Genomic DNA, 21,890 nt, shown 5'->3' with positions numbered 1-21,890 from the left:
CAATTCTATTACTAGCGAAATAACAAGGCATTTTATATAGCAGCAGATATAAACACAGTCCTTTGTGTCTCTTGAACAGGCGAGACATCACTTAGAAGCGGATGTCAAACATCTCAGTGATAGTGCCATAGATATTATGCATTTTATTTTGTTTTGTTTTTAAAGGTTTCTTTCTGGCATTTTCATGCTTTATTTCAGATAGGTCAGTGTAGAGAGACAGGAAACCAAGGGCAACGAGAGAGGAGAGTCGTGCGAGACAAGACCGGGTTCGGATTCGAACCCGAATCCTCGCGCACGCGCACACAAAGGAGCATAATGATGTGTGCGGTAAACTGGTCAAGGCCCAACGGCACACTGGAAACCATAGTTTGACCGAAGTGTTCACCTCTCTGTAATTTCCATTGTGTGTTTTTAATTTGTCTAAAAATGCAGATACAGTATGAAAGTAGCTTAGAGGCAGTATAGACACCAATTTTGGAGCTCAGCAAATTATGAGGTAAATTGCCACGTACCGCTGACCTTTCCTGACCTTGAACTACCGAAGGGATAAAAAGTCATTAAAGAAAACATGCGACACAGTCCAAAAAAAACTTTGCGTTCGCCCCGCGTCAGCAGAATCCACGCGCATCCATGCGGCATTGGCTAATTACTCTGAACTAATTAGCAACGCCGCACATCCATCCCAGTAGCTGTGAGGCAGGTGACTATAACATGCATCCAGACCTTAAAAAAACTTACTGTGTACACATTCAAATCCTCAGTGTTAACCCAATCTGTGTGTCATTTTAAGATTTCTTTGGCTATTCAAAAATAGCAGGTATGCAAGCTCACAGCGCGGCACCGAGTGCCGCGCTGTGAGCTTGTAGATCTGCTATTTTTTGGGGGAATAATCGTGGAAGTTTTGTGCAAATCTTTTGAATGCATATTTTTAAAGCGAACATTTGTAACTCAAATCTTTGCGGCTGGGGAACAGTTTTTTTTTTTTTTTAAACGTATGTTGCTGTAAGTTGTTCTCAAACTTTTTCATGTCAAGGACCACCCAAAATGTATTTGGCCGTGGACCCCCATCTCAAATTATTTAGTTCCAGGGACCCCCCAGAAGTTGTAACATGAGTTAAAATTTTTCGCTTAAAAAAAAAAAAAAAAATCCAAAGATTTGCACACGTTTTCACGATTTTTCAAAAAATAGCAGATCTACAAGCTCATAGCGTGGCACCCAACTCAGAGATAGTGCAAATGTAAACGGTTGCATTATTTGTACGATCTCTGAGTTACAAATGTAACACCGGAGCTTTCTTTTCTCTCTGACCACTGTCCTCTATGAATGAGACTCAGTGGCGGAAAGTACATTTACTCAAGTACTGTACTTGAGGCACTTTTACTTTATTGGAGTATTTCCAATTTTTCGGTACTTTTACGCTACTCCACTACATCTGATCTCAGAGGCAAATGTCATGCAGTAATTATTTGAAAACGTTAGTTACCGAGTGCCGCACTATGAGCTTGTAGATCTGCTATTTGTAGATCTGTATCGTATCCATATGTTTTACAGCGAGCATTTTGAACTCCGGTCTGTGCTTCACGGGGGTCCCTGGGAACATCATATTTTGAGATGGGGGGTCCGCGCGGCCAAACACATATCATTTTGGGTGGTCCTTGACATGAAAAAGTTGGAGCACCACTGATATTCACCTGTTTCCTAGGCTGTGTGTTTCCCACTTCCTGTCGATTTCATTGGCTATCATTGGTCATCTGACCAGTTTCATTGGATTTCATTGGATCAAATCGACAGGAAGTGGAAAACACACAGCCTAGGAAACAGGTGAATAGCTACATACTGTTAGGATTTAGAAATCATTTTTTTAGATCATGTATTTGGCCGTGGACCCCCCACATCTCAAAATGTGTTGTTCCAGGGACCCCCCCATGAAGCAAAGATTTGAGTTGGCAACATTGCAACACTGATCCAGAGAGAGAGAGAAAAGGGTGTGTAAGGCGAGGACTTTTATCGCTTCATCACTTCCTCCAGGACCAGGCCTATATTTGCATCTGCTGACGTTCCTTAAAGGGACACTTCACCCCCCCAAAAAAAACTTTGTTTCAATGGATTAGTCACCCCCATGGAGACTTGAATTCATGGATATTTTTTTAAGTTTTTTGTCTCATTCCTAAGACAATAATTTGATGACCGGCAGCGGTTTTCCGGTAGGAGACACAACGAGTTCGTTGTGTCTGCCTACCGGAACCGCTGCCTACCGGTCCGCTGGTCATCAAATTATTGTCTTAGGAATGAGACAAAAACTAAAACTCCATGGGGTGACTAATCCATTGAAACAAAGTTTTTTTTTGGGGTGAAGTGTCCCTTTAACCCATTCAGACCGGGAACGCATCCCAGACCCGGGAACGTCATTTTAAGATGTCTCTGGTTATTAAAAAAAAATAGCAGATCTACAAGCTCATGGCGCGGCACCGAGTGCCGCGCCATGAGCTTGTAGATCTGCAATTTTTTTGAAAAATCGTGGAAAATGTGTGCAAATCTTTGAATATATATATATATATTTTTTAACTAAAATCTTTGCTTCTGCTTGGGGTCCCGGGAACAAAATATGTTGCGTTGGGGGGGGGGGGGAGGTCCGCGGCCAAATACATATCATTTTGGGTGGTTCTTGACATGAAAAAGTTTGAGAACCCCTGATATTATAACAACATGAGTTCTTTTTCTTTTAATAACTCATAGGATTTAGAAGACATTTGGAGTTAAAATGTTCGCTTTAAAAAACATATAGATGGGTTTCCTGTTTGTAAACATGAGAGGATGATGCGCGCGCAGTGGCGGGATGAGCCTGTAGAGGGCGCTATTACCCGCAGCATCTCTGGCCATTGTACATTCATTAAAATAAATGGTCTTCACCAGGTTTAATGAAAGTAGATTAAATGATGCAGTTTGTAATATCTTCTTTACTCAATAAAAATGATTTGTTGGAAGTTGGATCTGTTTGTATATAATAGCAGCATTATGCCTATTATGCCTATAATAGCAGCATTATGCCTATCTAAATCCCGAAAATAACAATAGAGTGAATGGCGCTTCCGGTTCGTTCTCCCCCGCGCATGCGCAGATTGCGCACTCTGCTCTGTGATGACGTCGCGCGGAAACCCATCTATACTGTATATTCAAAGATTTGATCTACCAGCTCGTAAGCGCAGCACTCGCTATGAGCTTGTATATCTGCTATTTTTGAATAGCCCAAAGTATAAAATAATGGTTATAGCTATAAAAAGAATGACACACTGTATGCGTTCCCGGATTTAATGGGTTAAGAGGACGTTGTAACAGGAGAGAGAGAACGTTGATGAGGGGCCGAACGAGCCAACAAAATAGAGACGTAAACAATCAATCACAGTAATGGAGTTAATCACTTAAGCCCTATATATATATATATATATATATATTTTTTTTTTTTTTTTTTGTTTTATGTCATATAGCAACAAAAACAACAACGAGCAGATCTACAAGCTCTTCTGTGGTGCGATAGACCGGTGGTTCTCAAACTTTTTTAATGTCAAGGACCCCCAAATAAATGTATGTTTGTCCACGGACCCCAATAAAAAAAAAAAACACATTTTCAAATTTTAATAAAGAAATAGTACAAAATGTTCAAAAATGTTCAAGATGTTTTGAAGGTAGCAGATCTCAGTGAGCTTGTAGATCGGCTATTTTCCAATAGCCTCTATGTCCTGTATCCACAAGTTTCCGAGGGAGTTGTGGGCATCAGTTCCTGTCGATTTGATACCTGATACCTGATCAAAGCGACAGGAAGTGATGCCCGCAACGCCCTAGGAAACTTGTGGATAAAGTGGTGGTGGTTAAAGTAGTTGAACTTATTTTAATGGTACATTAACTCAACTTTTATTTTCAAGGTCCCTCCATGACTCTGAGAGTGTACAAATGGAACCAAATGGACCCAAATGGGTCCATTTGGTTCCATTCGTACACTCTCAGAGTTACAGACCTGTAAGGGTCAATTTGGAACCCCCTCATGGACCCCCTCATGGACCCCCGGTGACCCCACTTTTGAGAACCGCTGTGGTAGTATTTTTCTCTGGTGTGTGGTTGTAGTCAGGGAGAAAGTTCACATGCAGCAAAAGGACGATTCACGCAGAGAGTTCAAACTGAGGTCTGGATTTTTAAACCCATTCAAATCCGGGAACGCATCTCTGTCATTTTTAGATTCATTTGGCTATTCAAAAATAGCAGATCTACAAGCTACGAGCTTGTAGATCTGCATTTGTCTTTGAAAAATCGTGAAAATTTGTGCAAATCTTTGAATATATATATATTTTTTTAAGTGAACATTTGTACTGAAATCTTTGCTTCTCGGCTTAACAAAATATATAAATATATAAAAGTATTAACAAAATAGTTTGAGATGGGGGGGTCCGCGGCCAAATACATTTTGAGGGTCCTTGACATGAAAAGGTTTTGAACACACCACTGTGCCAACATGAAAACTGTTAGGATTTAGAGGAATAATTTTTTATCAGCCTCAGGTCTTGTGCTAAATGGTTGTGTTTGATACATTACAGGGCCGTCTGGGCAGACGGTGCAGAGGTGCATCGAGTGCTACACGTGGACGAGTCCTCCCTAGTCGCTGCAAATAATTACAGAGTATAGCCTACAGTTATGCTGTTATGACACGGGCAGGCGGATAGTTAAAGGGATATTTCACTTTCAAAAAAGCTTTTGGTCATTTTATCGTCTACTCAGGCTTTTGTGAGCCCCCCAGACCATCGAAAAAACACGGCCCCCTCGCGTAGGAGGGCAGGGTGAGTCACCAGAACCAAGGACGGGTGTTTTTGATGAATCTAACATGTTCAAAATGGAGTTTGAAGTTATAATGGGTTTGTATAGGAAGGGGGCGTGTCTGATAAAATGATTATCAAATATCTAAATACTAAATCAAGCAACTTAAAAACGGTCTGGGGGGCTCACAAAAGCCTGAGTAGATGATACAATTACCCAAAGTTTTTTTGAAAGTGAAATATCCCTTTAATTGTAGTTTGTTTTGGATCCCTTTCCCGTTGTTAATCTTTGAGAAAATAAATAGATGCGTGTATTCTTTATATAAAGAAAAGACGTTCACCAGTTTTGCAGAGCATCACTGAACTGGAGGGGGGATTATAGAGCTGGTAGGTTGTATTTTATATATTGATTATTAGGTAGGTCATATTGATTAGTATTTTACATAATAAATATGCCTATAACTCCAACCCACGACCCCTTAAACCTAACCTCTAACCCCCCAACCCCAACCTGGATCTTTTCTTAACTGTAAGCCTAACTAAATATATATATATATATATATATTTTAACCATAAAAAAACTGCCATAAAAAGAAAATTGCCCTCACGCTGTCTACTTCTCAAACGCGCTCACACGTGCACTTGCCTACATACACATACACAACATAGGATTTAGAGCTGTGGCTTAGAACAGTAGCCCGGGTTCTCAAAAATAGCAGATATACAAGCTCACAGCGCGTCACTTTGTGCCGCACTGCAAGCTTGTACATCTGCTATTTTTGAGCATTTTTTTTTTTAAATCTTGAAAGTGTTTTGAATAATTATGTTTTATTATTCTTCTCTTCTGGGGGTCCCTGGCACGAAACATTTTCAGGTGTGGGGGGGGAGGGGGGTATCCGCGGCCAAATATCATTTTGGGGGTCCTTTGGCTCGTAAAAGTTTGAGAAATACTGATTTAGAAGTCATTTGTAGAATCGGCCTCAGGTTTTAATGGGTTAAGACTTATTAAGCCCTATTTAGCCCAGGAGACTGTGTTGCGCAAACGAATCCAGTCACATACACACACCATACACACACCAGTGACCACATACACACACCACATACACACACCAGTGACCACATACACACACCACACACACACACACCAAGGTGTCAACACTGCAGTCAGAGCTCTCATTGCGCTGGATGGTAATGGAGCAGTAATAACAGGCTACTCACCCAGAGAGCTGGACAAACAGTAGTGCATGTGCACACACACACACACACACACACACACACACACACACACACACACACACACACACACACACACACACACACACACACACACACACACACACACACACACACAGATTGATTGATTATTTTCTTAGTGATTATTCTATCGATTACTTTTTTGAATCGAATAATCTTGAAGCACATTATTTCGATCATTTATTTTGTATTGTATATATATATATCAACAAATCAACATCAATATTTGTTAAATACATTTAAAAAAACAATGTTTTTATATATATTTTTTTACCTTAAATTTTTATCCCACGATTTTTGGAACCCATTTTTTCACCCAGTGCCAATTGCCTAAGCTGTAATCCTGGGCACTACTCTCCCTCTGCCAGCCTGGGGAGAGCCCTGAACTGAGCTCATGCTTCCTTCAATGCATGAGGAGCTAGCAAGCCGCTTCTTAATCACCTGACAGGGGTGAGTTTCCCCGGTTGGACGTAGTGCGTGGAAGGAACACATTTATTCCAACCAGTTCCTTTCCCCTCCATCAGGCGCCCTGGCTGACCAGGGGGAGGCGGTATAGAGACCAGGATTACTGCATGTTTTTTGTGAGGGTACCTACCCTACGGGGACACGGGGAGAACATGCAAACTCCACACAGAAAGGCAATTTTTTAAAATAATTGACCAAATCGATTAGTCTCATTTACCACTTGAGCAACAGAGACATAGTTCATAATGTTTCCGTTGAACATCATTATTCCATGTTCTTAATATTATTTTCTATAACTAGCTTCAGGTCTGGTGCATGTACTGTACAGCGTTATACCCAAATGAAGCCCTGAAACGATGCTTTTAAATGTGAGACGAATCGAGATGTTCATCACGTGAATGTTTGTTTTCATTATTTAGGTGTGCTTGATTGCTTATTTACATATGTAGTTTGATGTGCAGTGCACCCATGTCTGCTGCACGCTTAGTTATGTGTGTGTATTTTGTGTGTGAGTGAGCGTGTGCGTGCGCATGTGTGAGAGAGAGAGAGAGAGAGAGAGAGAGAGAGAGAGAAAGTGAGCCAGCAGTCTCTCTTCCAGACAGGCTCTATCTATCACTGAGACTTAATTCAATCAAGGCCTGGTCTCAATCACTACTGGTTTGGTCATCAATGCTCCCAGCAGCCACACGGACAGACGGACAGATGGGTTGAGAGACAGAAATAGAGAAAGGAAGGGAAATAAAGCTGTTAGAAGAGAGAGAGAAAGAGGGAGACAGAAAGAGAGAGAGACAGACAGACAGAGGGAGAGAGGGAGACAGAAAGAGAGAGACAGACGGACAGACAGACAGACAGAGAGAGGGAGGGAGAGCAAGCGAGAGACAGAGTGAGTGAGAGAGACAGAGAGAGAGACAGAGTGTGTGTGTGTGAGAGAGACAGAGTGTGTGTGTGAGAGAGAGAGACAGAGACAGAGAGAGAGACAGTGTGTGAGAGAGAGAGAGAGAGAGAGAGAGAGAGAGAGAGAGAGAGAGAGAAAGATAGATACATTGACTATGGACAGAGAGACAAAGTGAGAGGACACAAACAATCTATGCTGCTTGTCCACCTGTATTCATAGTATACTGGCCGTGTGTGTGTGTGCATACAGTACATGCGTGCAACGCGTCTTATGTTGTGTGCGCGTGCATGCACGTTGTTTGCGTGTGTGCGTGTGTGCGTGTGTGCGTGTGTGTGTGTGTGTGTGTGTGTGTGTGTGTGTGTGTGTGTGCGTGCGTGTGCGTGTGCGCACGCGCGAGTGACGGAGCAGGGAGAGTCTGATGACATTATGTGTGTGTGTGTTCCAGCTCTGCCTCTGAGGACCTAGGCTGTCGGCGTGGAGACTTCAGCAGGAAACACTACGGCTCAGTGGAGCTGGTGAGTCCCTTTTATGATGCCTATACCCCACTCCCTCTCTCCTCCCTCCCTCCCTCCCTCTCTCCGCCTGCCTCCACTGCTGCATCCTCCTGCTTCACTCACTGTATTATTGTATATATCGTTGGTGTAAACTAACACCGTACTTCAGTGGTTTTTTCCAACCCTTTTCATATCAAGGGTCCATTACTTATTCGGCATTTGAGCCACGGATTCATCACCATTTGATGAGATTCAGACTCTCAGACCCAAGACTTAGAATATTTTGTTGTCGTTGAATAAGATTTTGTCCACAATTCCATGATGTAGTGATGTTGGTACCGTAGGAGAGATAACAGGCAAACGTTGATCAAAATAACAATTATTTAATTAAGTAATGCAGATGTTTAACAATAATTTAACTCTCGAGAGCGTAAAATGAAACCAAATGGACCCTTAAGGGTCCATTTGGTTTCATTTTACGCTCTCGAGAGTTAAACATCTAATATGGGTCCATTTGGTTACCAGCTCTCCATCGTTTAGCTGGGGACCACCTGGAACCCCCTCAAGGACCACTGGTGGTCCCCGGACCACTGGTTGAGAACCACTCTCCTACTTGATCATGCTACAGCTTCAAGCAAAAGGCCGATCTGCCGATTTTTGCATTTTAATCCTGAAAAGTTACAGTTTTGGACATAAGGATAAGGCCGAAACCCTCTTATTTCCATATTTTAACTTTTTTATGGGCCCACTTGATCACACTACGGCGTCGCACGAACACATCAAAAAGTAGCAGATCTGCAAAGCTCGAAGAAGCGGTATTTTCCAGCTAACTCTTTCCCCCACAATAACAGAAAAAAAAAACTGAAAAGACACTGGCATAGAGCCCTGAGGGACAGACTGTATCTGTTGAGTGAAGAAGAGGCTTGGAGAACAGAGGCTGACCCCATCCATGGTGGTGAGTCATGGATGACTCGGGGTGTGGTCACTGGTCGGTAGGGCTGTCAGTCACCATTGCAACATTTGATTTGATGATTCATTGTCACTCAAATAATGGCGATTAACGATATAATTGTGTGTTTGGCATTGAACATATGAAGCCTTTTAGGCTTCGTAATCAAAAATTGCACACGGCAGATATGACAAATAACTGAAATATACAAAGAAATTGTTGACATATTATTTAATAAAATGTGTATATTATATGTAAAAACATGTTTTTTAAAATGTCATAATTTTTACGTTATAATGTAAAAATAGTAAAATAAATTACATTATAGTTTTTACATTATAATGTAAAAATAGTAAAATAAATTACATTATAATTTTTGCATTATAATGTAAACATTTTTTACATTATAATGCAAAAATTATAATGTAATTTATTTTACTATTTTTACTAAAAATAGTAAAATAAATTACATTATAATGTTTGCATTATAATGTAAAAAATGTAAAAAATAGCAGAAATAGCTGATCTACAAGCTTACAACGTGCCACTTTGTGACGCGTTGTAAGCTTGTAGATCTGCTATTTCTGCTTTTTTAACCCATTTTGTGGCGGGAACCCCTATTTGCAACCATACCTTTCAAGACGGGAACCCCTTTTGAGGTTCCTGTTGCTATATACAGTAATATAGCAACATACATTTTTTGTAATTTTTTTATACATATTTGAAGTTTTTTCAGAAAACTTTATTTAGAAGGCGTCTTTAGAATCGGCCTCATGTCTAAATGGGTTAATATTTGAAACTTTGTGACACGTTGTAAGCTTGTAGATCTGCTATTTCTGGTCCAGTGATGGCTGGAGGTTCTCTCCTCTCTCTCTGTCCCAAGACGTCAACTTGTTTTGTCCTCCTGACGCTGCTGCTGCTGCATCGTGTGTCAAAGACGCTGCGTCAATGTTTGCCTTGTGGTCGATGATGATGAGTCATCGCTGGTGTGTGTGTGTGTGTGTGTGTGTGTGTGTGTGTGTGTGTGTGAGAGAGTGCACATGCTTGTATGTGTGTGTGTGTGTGTGTGTGTGTGTGTGTGTGTTTACTTGTATTACTATACTTGTGAGGGGAAAATGTCAACAACAAGTATAGTAGAATTAGAAAAATGGTCCTTGTGAGAGAAATGGGTGTTTTACGGTTAAAAACTAATTTGAGGAGTTATGCTTACAATACCAAAGTCCTGACGTCACTCGTTCATCCCCTGGGGTCACGGACGTTTTTTTCTCTATGGACAATAACATTGGGTCATCTTAGAATCATCTCATATAAGAATTGTGGTCCAAAAATAAACAAATTGTCCCAGCGCTATTATCAGGGAGGTGGCTTTGATACAGTCTGTTTCTGGCTAAATGTAATTAATTCGGCAGCAGTAACATTAGCGTTTTCTCACCGTCAGTTGATGCTTCATACCCATATGAGTAAAACCGCCGTGCACATTTGTTTATCTTTGGAACGCAGTTCGTATATGCAAGGGATAATTGTCGGGTCGCCGGTCATTATTGAGAAATAAATCCCGACAGGGTGATTAGGCTTAATCACCCTGAAGGGATTTATTTCTCAATAATGACCGGCAACCCTTCAATTATCCCGCTTATTACACGGCTACTTAATTAATAAATAAATAAATTGACCCAAAAGTAACAACAAATTGATCAAATATAATCAATTTACGGTTATGGCATTGTCTATTTCTCGCTTCAAATTGTTTCAAAAGCATTCTTGAGAGCAACGTTTAGTTGTAAATGATATTGTCTGTTTGTTTACATTTCTGTCATGTTGGATACAGCATAAATTCAAGCAGCGCAGCAGGTGCTCTGAGTCGTTGATTAGACAGCGGTCTGTTATAGAGCTCAACGGTCATTATACAGAAATAACACGCCGCTGAATTCAGAGATTGACCAATCAGAATCAAGCATTCAACCAAGCTGTGTAATAAGCCGTGATGTCTATGTGAATTCAGAATGGGGGGGGGGGGGGACGTGACCCAGGTAGGATGCTTAAATTACGTCAGACTTCAGTGCTCTATTTGGCAAAGATTGACGTTGGGGTTAAAGTTAGGTATTCAGAGGTTAGATTTAGGGAGTTGGGGTTGGAGTCTTATTTATACTCAGCTGGGCATCGGTGTCGTAGAATTCCTTTCGGCTTTAGGGTTAGTGTTAAAAATGGCTATTCGCTTTTAAATAAAAAGGGCATTCACTGCTGTCCTAAAACGTTGACAAGTCGTCCCAGTCGGGTGGAAACCTCACATGTCCAAAACTGTGACTTTTCAGAATTCAAATGCAAAAAAATAGCAAAAGTAGCAGATCTACAAGCTCAAAACGTGTCGCTTCGCGCTGCGTTTCGAGCCTGTAGATCCGCTTCTTTTGACCCTTTTGTGTGACCGTAGTGTGATCAAGTAGGGCGTTAATTTACGGGGGAAAAACACACCAAAAGTTGAAACATGGAGATAAAAGGTTTCTGCTCGACAGCAACGAAATATTGTGTGTGTGTGTGTGTGTGTGTGTGTGTGTGTGTGTGTGTGTGTGTGTGTGTGTGTGTGTGTGTGTGTGTGTGTGTGTGTGTGTGTGTGTGTGTGTGTGTGTGTGTGTGTGTGTGTGTGTGTGTGTGTGTGTGTGTGTGTGTGTGTGTGTGTGTGTGTGTGTGTGTGTGTGTGAGCCTGCCCATCCTGATATCCACATGGGAGAGCAGGAAGTTCCTATGGTTCAACACGGCAATCTGACTTCCTACCAGAAAGCCCACTGTGGGGTCTGTCCATGAACACAGGACGCTGCGTGGGAGACAGATTAATGCCGAGAAACCACATGCTGCCTATCACTGCTGGCTGTATGACACCAACACACTGTGTGTGTGTGTGTGTGTGTGTGTAGTGGTGGAAAGTAACTAAGTGCATTTACTCAAGTGCTGTACTTAAGTACAATTTTGAGGTACTTTTACCTACTGTATACTGGAGTATTTCCAATTTTCTATACTTTTACTTCTACTCCACTACATCTCAGAGGCAAATATTGTACTTGTTTTGTACTCCTCTACAACTATTTGAACACTTTAAGTAACTAGTTACTTTGTACATTTTGATTATTGTTACAAAACATGCATTAACCACTTCAGCCCTATTTAAACTTTGGCTATTTGAAAATAGCCGATCTACAAGTTCTCAATCTAGTGCTTGTAGGTCTGCTATTTTAATACATTTTACACATATGATAAGTTGTGAAATGGGACATTCTACATAATGATTACTTTAACTTTTGGTATTTTAGAGGAGAGATCCGGACATTTTAAGTGTTATCTTTGATGTGTCGCTAATCACTCACCATCATTGAAATGGACGTTGAGTTATTCCAGAGAGTCCCGTGTCATGCAGTCTGGCGACCCCCTCCGTGGCATAATGGGAGCCCGTGTAAGAGTGAAATTCGTCTATTATAACCGATGCAAAGTTATTTTTTTCTCTACTACTGCTCATTGTGGAGTCTCATGATACTCAAACATGCACTGAAAGTCTTGCACGAGTTATCGTTCGTGCAGAACTAGACGACGCTGGTTGCTTACTTCTTCCACAGAACCTGGCGTCTGTGGAAGAAGTAAGCAACCTGCATCATCTCGTTCTGCATGAACGATAGCTCGTTGGCGACATTCAGTGCACGTTTGAGTATCATGAGACTCCACAATGAGCAGTGTTCACTCTTACACGGGCTCCCATTATGCCAACGGAGGGGGTCGACAGACTGCAGGACACGGGACTCTCTGAAATAACTCAACGTCCCTTTCAATGATGGTGAGTGATTAGCGACACATCAAAGATAACACTTAAAATGGGCGGATCTCTCCTTTAGTACATTTTGATGCCGATACTTTTGTACTTTTACTCAAGTACATTTTGATTACCAGACTTTTACTCTTAACAGAGTATTTCTTCATTGCAGTATTGATACTTTTACTTAAGTAAAAAAAATGCAGTACTTTTTTCACCACATCACTGTGTGTGTGTGTGTGTGTGTGTGTGTGTGTGTGTGTGTGTGTGCACGCGCGTGTGTACGCGTGTGTGTGTGTGTGTGTGTGCGGCTGCGCATGCGTTGCAATAGGCAGAGAGAGAAAACACTATCTAAAGAGTTTGGTGAGTGTGTGTGTGTGTGTGCGCGTGCGCGCGTGTGTGTGTGTGTGAGTGTGAGTGTGAGCGTGTGTGCGCGCCTGCCAGGGTTATCTCTCACCTTGAGATAATATTGAAATTGCATCTGTCACCTACCAGTGTGAGATGACTATTAATTACCCTGGCAGCGTGTTCAGGACAACCCTGGTGCTGTTTTCCACATTAGTGTGCGTTTGGCCAGGGGTCAGTGTGTGGGTTAGAGGCTGCACGCTATTTGTTCAGTTGCTGAAAAGGATCTCTCTTCAGCAGACTCCTTTTGTTTGTCTGGCCCAATAATGTAGGGTTTTGGGGTTGACCATGTATTCAGCCCCTCAAACCGGGACCCTTAACCCATTCAAACTGGGAACGCATCTCTGTAACTTAAGATTTCTTTGGCTATTCAAAAATAGCCAGGGGTGAAAGTGGCTGAGTTTTCTTGCCGGAACTGTGAGGACGCGCGGCGAAGCCGCGCGGCCGGGGGAGTGCGTTCGCCCGCGCGGCTTAGCCGCGCGGGCGAAAATTTTTTCGCGGTTCTGGGCGGATTGGGTCCGTTTTTTTCGCGGTTCTGGGCGGATTGGGTTCGTTTTTTTTTCCAGTTTTTGGTTTCTTTATTTTGGTTTTAGGGTTAGGATTAGGAGTTAGGTTAGGGTTATGTTATTTAATTCATATTTTTGCCTGATTTTACCAATTTATTATCACAAAAAACAATTTCTGCCTAATAAAATATTCAAACAAAATGGGTTTATACTAATGTAAAAAATGTATCCCTTTAGCCCTATTTTATACCTAGGCTATTTGAAAATAGCCGATCTACAAGCTCCACAAGCTTGTAGATTTGCTATTTTCAAACATTTTAGTAGTTTTACTTTTGGTACTTTAAGTACATTTTGATACCAATACTTTTGTACTTTCACTCAAGTAAATTTTCAATTCCAAACTTTTAACAGAGTGCTTTACATACATACATTGCAGTATTGATACTTTTACTTAAGTAATTGAGTACTTTTCCCACCACTGTACCTGGGCGTTGTTGTTCTTAACCACATTGTCAGCTTCTTCAACTCTGTCTTCTTTTCTCTTAAACATCTCAGTTAGTTTTCGTTGCATTGTGCTTCATTTATTTTTTAAATTGCATTCTTCATCAAAACAGTGTTTATTTCCCCTCGCGTTTCTTTTCTTTTCTTTTTTTCTCCAGAAAAGACGTGTTGATACTGTTGAACCAATCAGAACTAACTATGCTAGTCTGTCAGCCAACCAGAAACATGTTTTGAACGTTGGTGGGATTTAATTCGTCGTAAAGCCCGCCTTCTTTATCCGGTAATTTGCACATACACACATAGGCACGGACAACGGCCGTTTCCGTATCCGTTTTATACCGGATCTCCAAGCTGCAAAGTGAATTGATCCCAGTCCCAGTTTCGTTTCGCTGGGGAGAAGAGGAGACGCTTCTCCTCTCGGCTCCGTAAAATAAATAAACACCGTAAAAATAGCACGGATTAAGCTGACACAAACACACAGTGGAACAATTCAAAAGCACTTTATTAGAAAATTTAATAATTGTGTATGTTAATCTGACGTTAGTAGATTATGTTTTCTTCTTGAACATGGCCATGGGTCTGTGGCAGGTTATTTAATATGGGATTTTCACAACTACCTTCGAATTTTTCTTAACGGAACGGCGTTCCGGGACCAAATCTTTTACCGGAACGCCGTTCCGGACCGTGCCGGCCCACTTTCACCCCTGAAAATAGCAGATATATGGGTTAAAGGGGCCACACCATGAATTTCATTTTATTTGGGGGGGAGGGTATTTTTTGGGCTCCCCAGTGTCTCTTGTACCCCAAAAAATATATATTTTTAACATTCAGTCATTCATTCTCATTTCAGAGATTTTCAGAATGGGCGTGTCTGAACAGGCCATTTCAGAATGGCAATGCAAGTGACATCACTTGCATTGCCTTTGCATTGATGCTGGCCAGACAGAATTGCTCAGTAGCCCCCCCCTGCCCAAGAGGACGTTTTGGTATTGCAGCTGAAAGTGCTGTATAAGCCAGAGACAATTGACTTGGGATGAGTATATCTGAGTGATGATTTAGGCTCAAACCTCTTGAAAAAGGTTTGAGGGACATACACCATATGATATTAAATATCAAATATTTTTTTTAAATTCATGGTGTAGATCCTTTAAATCAATGTGCGCGTTCGTCGCGCACAACGATTTAATTGTGTTTCTGCCGTTGAAAATGTATGGAATATTATGAATACAAATTATATTTCTGTTTGGCTTTTAGCTTTCGTAAACAAAAGTTGCACAGGGCAGATATGACAAATAACACATATTTAATTACTTTATACTTAAAAATAAACATTAATAGTGGAAATAGCCGATCTATAAGCTCGCGTTTTGAGCTTATAGATATGCTATTTCCACTATTTTTGTCATTTTTCGAAAATAAGATTTTTTTTTAACATGGCATTGATTATGAAGATTATGCAAAAAAAAAATGCAATTATATAAAATAATTGCGATTAGACGATTATGTAATAATCGTGACAGGCCTAGCGCACGCATGCAGGTGGCATATGGTGTGTGTGATATCAAATGTCAGCTTACCATAATCACAGTAATCCTTAATCATATTCCATCATACTCAAGGGGTTTTGGAGAGAAATGAGACAGACTCCATAGAGCACTGCAGAGTTGCAGGTGTGTGTCTGTGTCCAGCTGATGCTCGTTGACGCTCGTTAATGTTATATACATCAAGGCCATTATGTTTCCTTTTGGTCCTAAAGAAACACTGCTTATCAATTAACCGATTAATCGATCGATAAGGGTTATCGACTATCAATCGATGAATGAATCGATCATTTGCGTCCCTACTTGTGCCGTGCAGCTGATAGCCTCGACCAATCGCAGCAATTGTGGGTGGGGTTTTGAGGACCACAAAACATTGTTACTGACCGTTTGAGTTATATATTGCATGTATGTATTAATAACTTACTGGCGAGCAGTAAAGCCCAGCCCACTGTGATGTAATGGCCGTCTCTCTCTCATTCTGTGTTTCTGTGTGTATTTGGGTCTCGCAATGGAAATGTTGCAGGAGCAGCAGGCAGTCGGTGCGTTGCTGCGCGCGGGGGGGGTCAAAAATACACTGCGAGTGGTTGTATGAACCAGTGGTTCTCAACCTGTGGGTCGGGACCCCCAGGGGTTGTTAATCAGTTCTTCAAGTATTGTGGTGGTGCTTTGTTCATCTGTTCAGAAGTCATATTATGTATTTTGGACGGACGGACGGACAGACAGGGGCATGATGTCCTTGACGAGTGTGATCAGAGTACACTGAATTACAATGTTTTTCTTATATTATTGTAGTATAATTGTGTATTATTAAATAAGTAATTAAGGTTCATTCCAGGCGATGGTTAGGAGGATAATGCCGTTATTCCTGATGAGATGCTGTGAAACTTTGTCCGTCAGTGCAGTGGAAAACTGGATGCATATTTTCTCAATTAATGGGGCCAGCAGACACCAACACTTTCCTCTTGTTAAAAATATATATACAAATGTGACTTCATACCAAAGTGTATACAGAACAGAACAGTCTGTGACTGTGACGCAAATCATTTGAGAATCATTCTTGTCATGTATCTTTTTTCCTGCCATTAGGTTGCATAATCTATTTCTCCGTGTGCTAGCCTTTATGAGAACGAGCACTGAAAGGAATAAACAACAGACTGACCATTCCAAACAGGATTCCCTATAATAACAGAGCCTAACATAAGCAGAGAGTCATCTCTGTTTTATTTCTGGGACCCAGTTGAAGAGAGGCAGGACATGTCAAGCCGGGCCCAGTGCCTCTTCTCACAGACGCCATTCAGACCGTTCCACCAAGGCCATTCCTGATGTGGTCCGCGTCGACTGCAGCCGACTTAAATCAGCCGCTTATGAAGAGAAACGGCTGCCATGACAGGGTTAAAAGTGGAAGTTCTGCTTTAAACCGATTAAGACCGGGAACGCATCTGTGTCACTTTAGATTTCTTTGGCCATAAAAAAAATAGCAGATACGCAAGCTCATAGCGCGGCACCGAGTGCCGCACTATGAGCTTGTAGATCTGCTATTTTTGGAGAAGAAAAACAGAAAACAGAAAATGTGTGCAAATCTAAGAATCTAAATTTTTAACTCAAATCTTTGCTTCTGGGGGTCCCTGGAACAAAATATTTTCAGATGGGGGTCCACGGGCAAATACATATAATTTTGGGGGTCCTTGACATGAAAACATTTGAGCACCACTGATATATACTGTATAGCAACATACCTTTAAAAAAAAAGACATTTGTAGAATCCCCCAGAAGCAAAGATTTGAGTTAAAAAAATGTTCGCTTGAAAAAAGAAAAAAACGATTTACACACATTTTCACGACTTCAAAAACAGCAGATATACAAGCTCATAGCACGGCACTCGGTGCCGCGCTATGAGCTTGTATATCTGCTATTTTTGAATAGCCAAAGAAATAAAAAAAATGACACGGATGCGTTCCCGGTCTTAATGGTGTAAGTCTGTTAGATCTCAACTCAAATAACTGGTGGAGACACAATGAGTAATGCTCACATCTTTTGAATGACTTTAAATAAAACGTTCTTTCGGCATATCTGAGAAGTAACGATGACAGTTGATATGAAGCAGGCCTATTCACCTGTTTCCTAGGCTGTGTGTTTTCCACTTCCTGTCGGATTTCATTGGATATCATTAGTCATCTGACCAGTTTCATTGGATTTCATTGGATCAAATCGACAGGAAGTGGAAAACACACAGGAAGTGAAAAGCCTAGGAAACAGGTGAATACGATATTACAGTAGATGGGTAAAGTCACCAGCAAAATGCACTGATGTCACTACCACTACCCAAGACCTTACTAGTAGCAATGATACACCTGTTATCTATTTGACTGTATATTCATCTGAGGTGTGGACAAAGTACTCAACACTGGTACCTCACACATTAAGGTAGTGTCTCTATCAGTGTGTGTGTGTGTGTGTGTGTGTGTTTGTGTGTGTGTGTGTGAGTTGAGTGCACGCGTGTTCTCAGTGGATCCGACCTCACAGAGAGCTGGAGGGACATCTCATTACAGGGTAAAGAATGGGAGACAAAAGCAGGACGTTTAATTCACTGAATATATCCAGGAGCAAGGAAAATCAATAAACACACACAAACCCACACTAACACGCGCGCATAAACACACACACACACACACACACACACACACACACACACACACACACACACACACGCACACGCCCACGGGCATGAGGCTATTAACTCGCACACAAATACAAATTAGCCTCGAGGGCAGGCTGAACCTGGCGCACGGTGCTCAGATACGCACTCGTATGCAAAGTGTGCAACAATCTGTCTGCTTGTGAAAACATCCTCCACCTGTTCCATTCTGGTTTCCCCTAAAGAGAGACGGGCTGCACGGAAACCAGCACAACGCTTTGATGCTGGCACCTTCCATGTACTGTACCTACCATCTGCTACTCAGATACCCTTCAGTATCTTCAGAGGTAGGATGAGTAAATGCAGAGGACAAATTTCCCGTGTGTGCAAAATGTACAGTGACAATCAGTGGTGTAAAGTAACTAAGTACATTTACTTAAAGTACTGTACTTAAGTACACTTTTGAGGATTTCCCATTGTCAGTACTTTTACTTCTACTCCACTACACCTCAGAGGCGAATATTGTACTTTTACTCCACTACAATTATTAAAAGTTTAGTTACTTTGTAGATTTTGATTATTAACCCAAAACATACATTAACCACTTCAGCCCTATATACTGTATATATATATTTCTGCCATTTGAAAATAGCAGATCTACTAAGCTCACAATGCGTCTGCGCAGTGAGGAGAAAAGAAAAGCTCACCACACTCCAGCCTCTCATTGAAAATGAATTATATAGGCGCGTCGGCATGAATTATATAGGCGAATTATATAGGTGCGTCATAGCACGGCACAGAGTGCCGCGCTATGAGCTTGTACATATACGTACACATATATGTACATATACCTACGTATATATATATAATATATATATATATTTTTAAAGCGAACATTTGTAACTCAAATCTTTGCTTCTGGGGGATTCTACAAATGTCTTCTAAATCCTAAAAAACGTATGTCGCTATAATCAGTGGTTTTCAAACTTTTTCATGTCAAGGACCACCCAAAATGACATGTATTTGGCCGCGGACCCCCACCTCAAAATATGTTGTTCCAGGGACCCCTAGCGCAGCACGAGTGCCGCGCTATGAGCTTGTAGATCTGCTATTTTCGAATAGCCAAAGATATAAAAAAAAATTGCACCGATGCGTCCCGGTCTTAATGGGTTAAATTAGCCACCCTACAGTCACATAAGACTGTACATGCAGTGAAATGTTGTGGTGTACTCAAATGATGTCCAACCCTCAAAAAAGGTTCGGAGACTTTAGGTGTTTTTGCTCAATCTTATCCCTGTGGTTACTAATCAACCAGCTGGCCTAGTGGTTAGAGTGTCCGCCCTGAGATTGGGAGGTCGGGGTTCGATCCCTGGCCGGGTCATACCAAAGACTATAAAAATGGGACCCAATGCTCAATGCCTCCCTGCTTGGCACTCAGCATTGAGGGTCGGATTGGGGGTTAAGTCCCTGAGACATACTAGCGTCATGTCCGGGGGGTGTACAGTACTTGTACATCAAGCTGCCTCACGCCCTCAAGGAAATGGTAGATTGTCTCCTGCCTCATGTCTCGACAATGCTTACTTATTATTACTAGGGATAGGACGTTATTATCGTTTATCGTGATAAAAAAAATACTCAATTATCCCATCGCTGTGATTTGAATTTATGGTGAAATTGTCGATAAGCTCACATCGGCTTGTCGATTGGCTGTTTTCAGCGAAAGCTTTCCCAACAATAACAGAACGCAGAAAAAGACACTATAGAGGGAGTCCGCTCAACCATATGGGGTTTAATATGGGCGGCAGTGGCTCAGGGGGTAGAGAGGCCGGTAGAGCGGCCGGATGGCAACCGTGAGGTAGGTACCCAGTTCGATCCCGGAGTTGGTGTCGAAGTGTCCTTGAGCAAGACGCTGAACCCCTAATTGCTCCCGATGGGCAGGTTGGTGCCTTGCATGGTTTCCTCCGCCGTGTGTGTGTGAATGGGTGGGTGAATGTAATGCACAATCTATCTAAGCGCTTTGGATAAAAGCGCTATATAAATTTACCATTTAAGTCAGGGGTCTTCAACAGGGGGTCCGGGACCCCTAGGGGGTCCTCAGAGTTACTACAGGGGTTCCGCCAAATCTTTGTGTGATAGGATTTTTCTTTTTACCTTAACCACTTGAACCCTAGCATCCCTTTTCTGAGGAGAACTTTAGCCAAAAATAGCAGATCTACAAGCTCACAACGCCTCGCGCTGCGAGGCGTTGTGGGCTTGTAGATCGGTAAAGAGGTATAGGTTGTAGAGGTTGTAGATTTGGTAAAGAGGTATAGGTGTAGAGGGGAAAAAGAGCAGACCAAGTAAACAAAAAAAAGTATGATCTGAAACACAATTTCATACAATATAGAGGGGGTCCCTGCTTCATCTCTCTCTCAGCCAGGGGGTCCTTGGCCTGAAAACGTTGAAGACCCTTGATTTAAGTGGTTAAACCCTATATACTTACATTTTTACGTAAAATAGCTGAAATAGCCGATCTATACAAGCTTATGACGCGTCGCAACTTAACGCAACGCGTGAGCTAGAATGCCTGCTTAGGAATTGGAAGGCTCCCACGCTCGATTCCCCCCCCCCCCCCCCACGACCTGGATTGGTGTTGAAGTGTCCTTGAGCAAGACACTTGGACCCCCCCGGGGGGAGGGGGGGGCGCTGCATGCCCCCTGTCTTTTGAAAACCCCGTGCACCCTGGTTCGATCCCCCACAGTTCAGCATTCTGTGAGAACTGCGAGCGAGAGCATGAACAGGGCTCTCTGATGAGATCAATGATGCTATCAACAGTCACACAAAAGCCATTGATTGAATCTCTCCCTCCCTCTGTTCCTCCTCCTCCTCCTCCCCGGCCTCCCGCGTCGGGCCAAAAAGATCTATGATACTGTCGTAAGGCCGCCGGGTAGAAACCTTGTATGTCCCCGAAAACCTGTTACTTTTCAGGAAAATCGAGGGGGGAAAAAAAGAGAAAACCTGTGTTGCAATGGATCCAATGTAGTTGTTGTTTAGTCCACCACCTCTTGTTAATTCATTAAGACCTGAGGCCCGATTCTACAAATGCCTTCAAAATCAGTAGTTCCTCTCACAAAAAAAATAGCAGATGTACAAGCTCGCAGCACGGCACGAAGTGACACGCTGTGAGCTTGTATATCTGCTATTTTTTAGTGTGTGTGTGTGTGTGTGTGTGTGTGTGGCATGCCCAATAGCCAACGCAAAAATCTAAAATGACACAGATCCTTTTATTTCCCGGTTTTAATACATTTCATGGGTTCAATATTTGTAAAACCCACGGACACTCCAAAAAATATTTTTATGTAAGCGTGAGCTCTGTGTAGATCGGCTATTTTTTCTGTGTTTGTGATAGTAGTATGACGAAGTACGGCGTTAATTTACGGGGGGGGAAAACATAAAAAGTTGAAATAAGGAGATGCAAGGTTTCTGCCCTACATCGACGATACATTACCAAGATACACAATCCCCCCCCACGCCTCACCACTACTACAACAAGATGCCTCTTAAGTGTCCGTCCAGGGGAAACTCGCCAGCTCTCACGAACGTCCCAGCGATCAGCGTCGTCGCTGGATCCTCGCCCACAGTGTGTTTGACTTCTGGTTTCTCCTAAAAC

The 21,890-nt window shown here is 42.0% G+C and overlaps 1 protein-coding gene across 3 annotated transcripts in view; it reads left to right on the top strand.

The window, feature by feature from the left end:
* The window catches only part of garnl3 (GTPase activating Rap/RanGAP domain like 3), a 138,854-nt gene that overhangs the window by 43,635 nt on the left and 73,329 nt on the right, over positions 1-21,890 (top strand). For all 3 annotated transcript variants that reach the window (XM_080419800.1, XM_080419798.1, XM_080419799.1), the window contains exon 2: positions 7,863-7,932. In XM_080419800.1, the coding sequence (XP_080275926.1) occupies positions 7,863-7,932 (70 nt within the window). The remainder of the gene's footprint in view (positions 1-7,862; positions 7,933-21,890) is intronic.

This window comes from Gymnoscopelus braueri (assembly GCF_963280865.1).
Source record: "Gymnoscopelus braueri genome assembly, chromosome: 22".
NCBI classification, from domain to species: Eukaryota; Metazoa; Chordata; class Actinopteri; order Myctophiformes; family Myctophidae; genus Gymnoscopelus; species Gymnoscopelus braueri.
The sequence above is the reverse complement of the archived record's forward strand: the minus strand, read 5'-3'. Positions and strand labels throughout refer to the sequence as shown.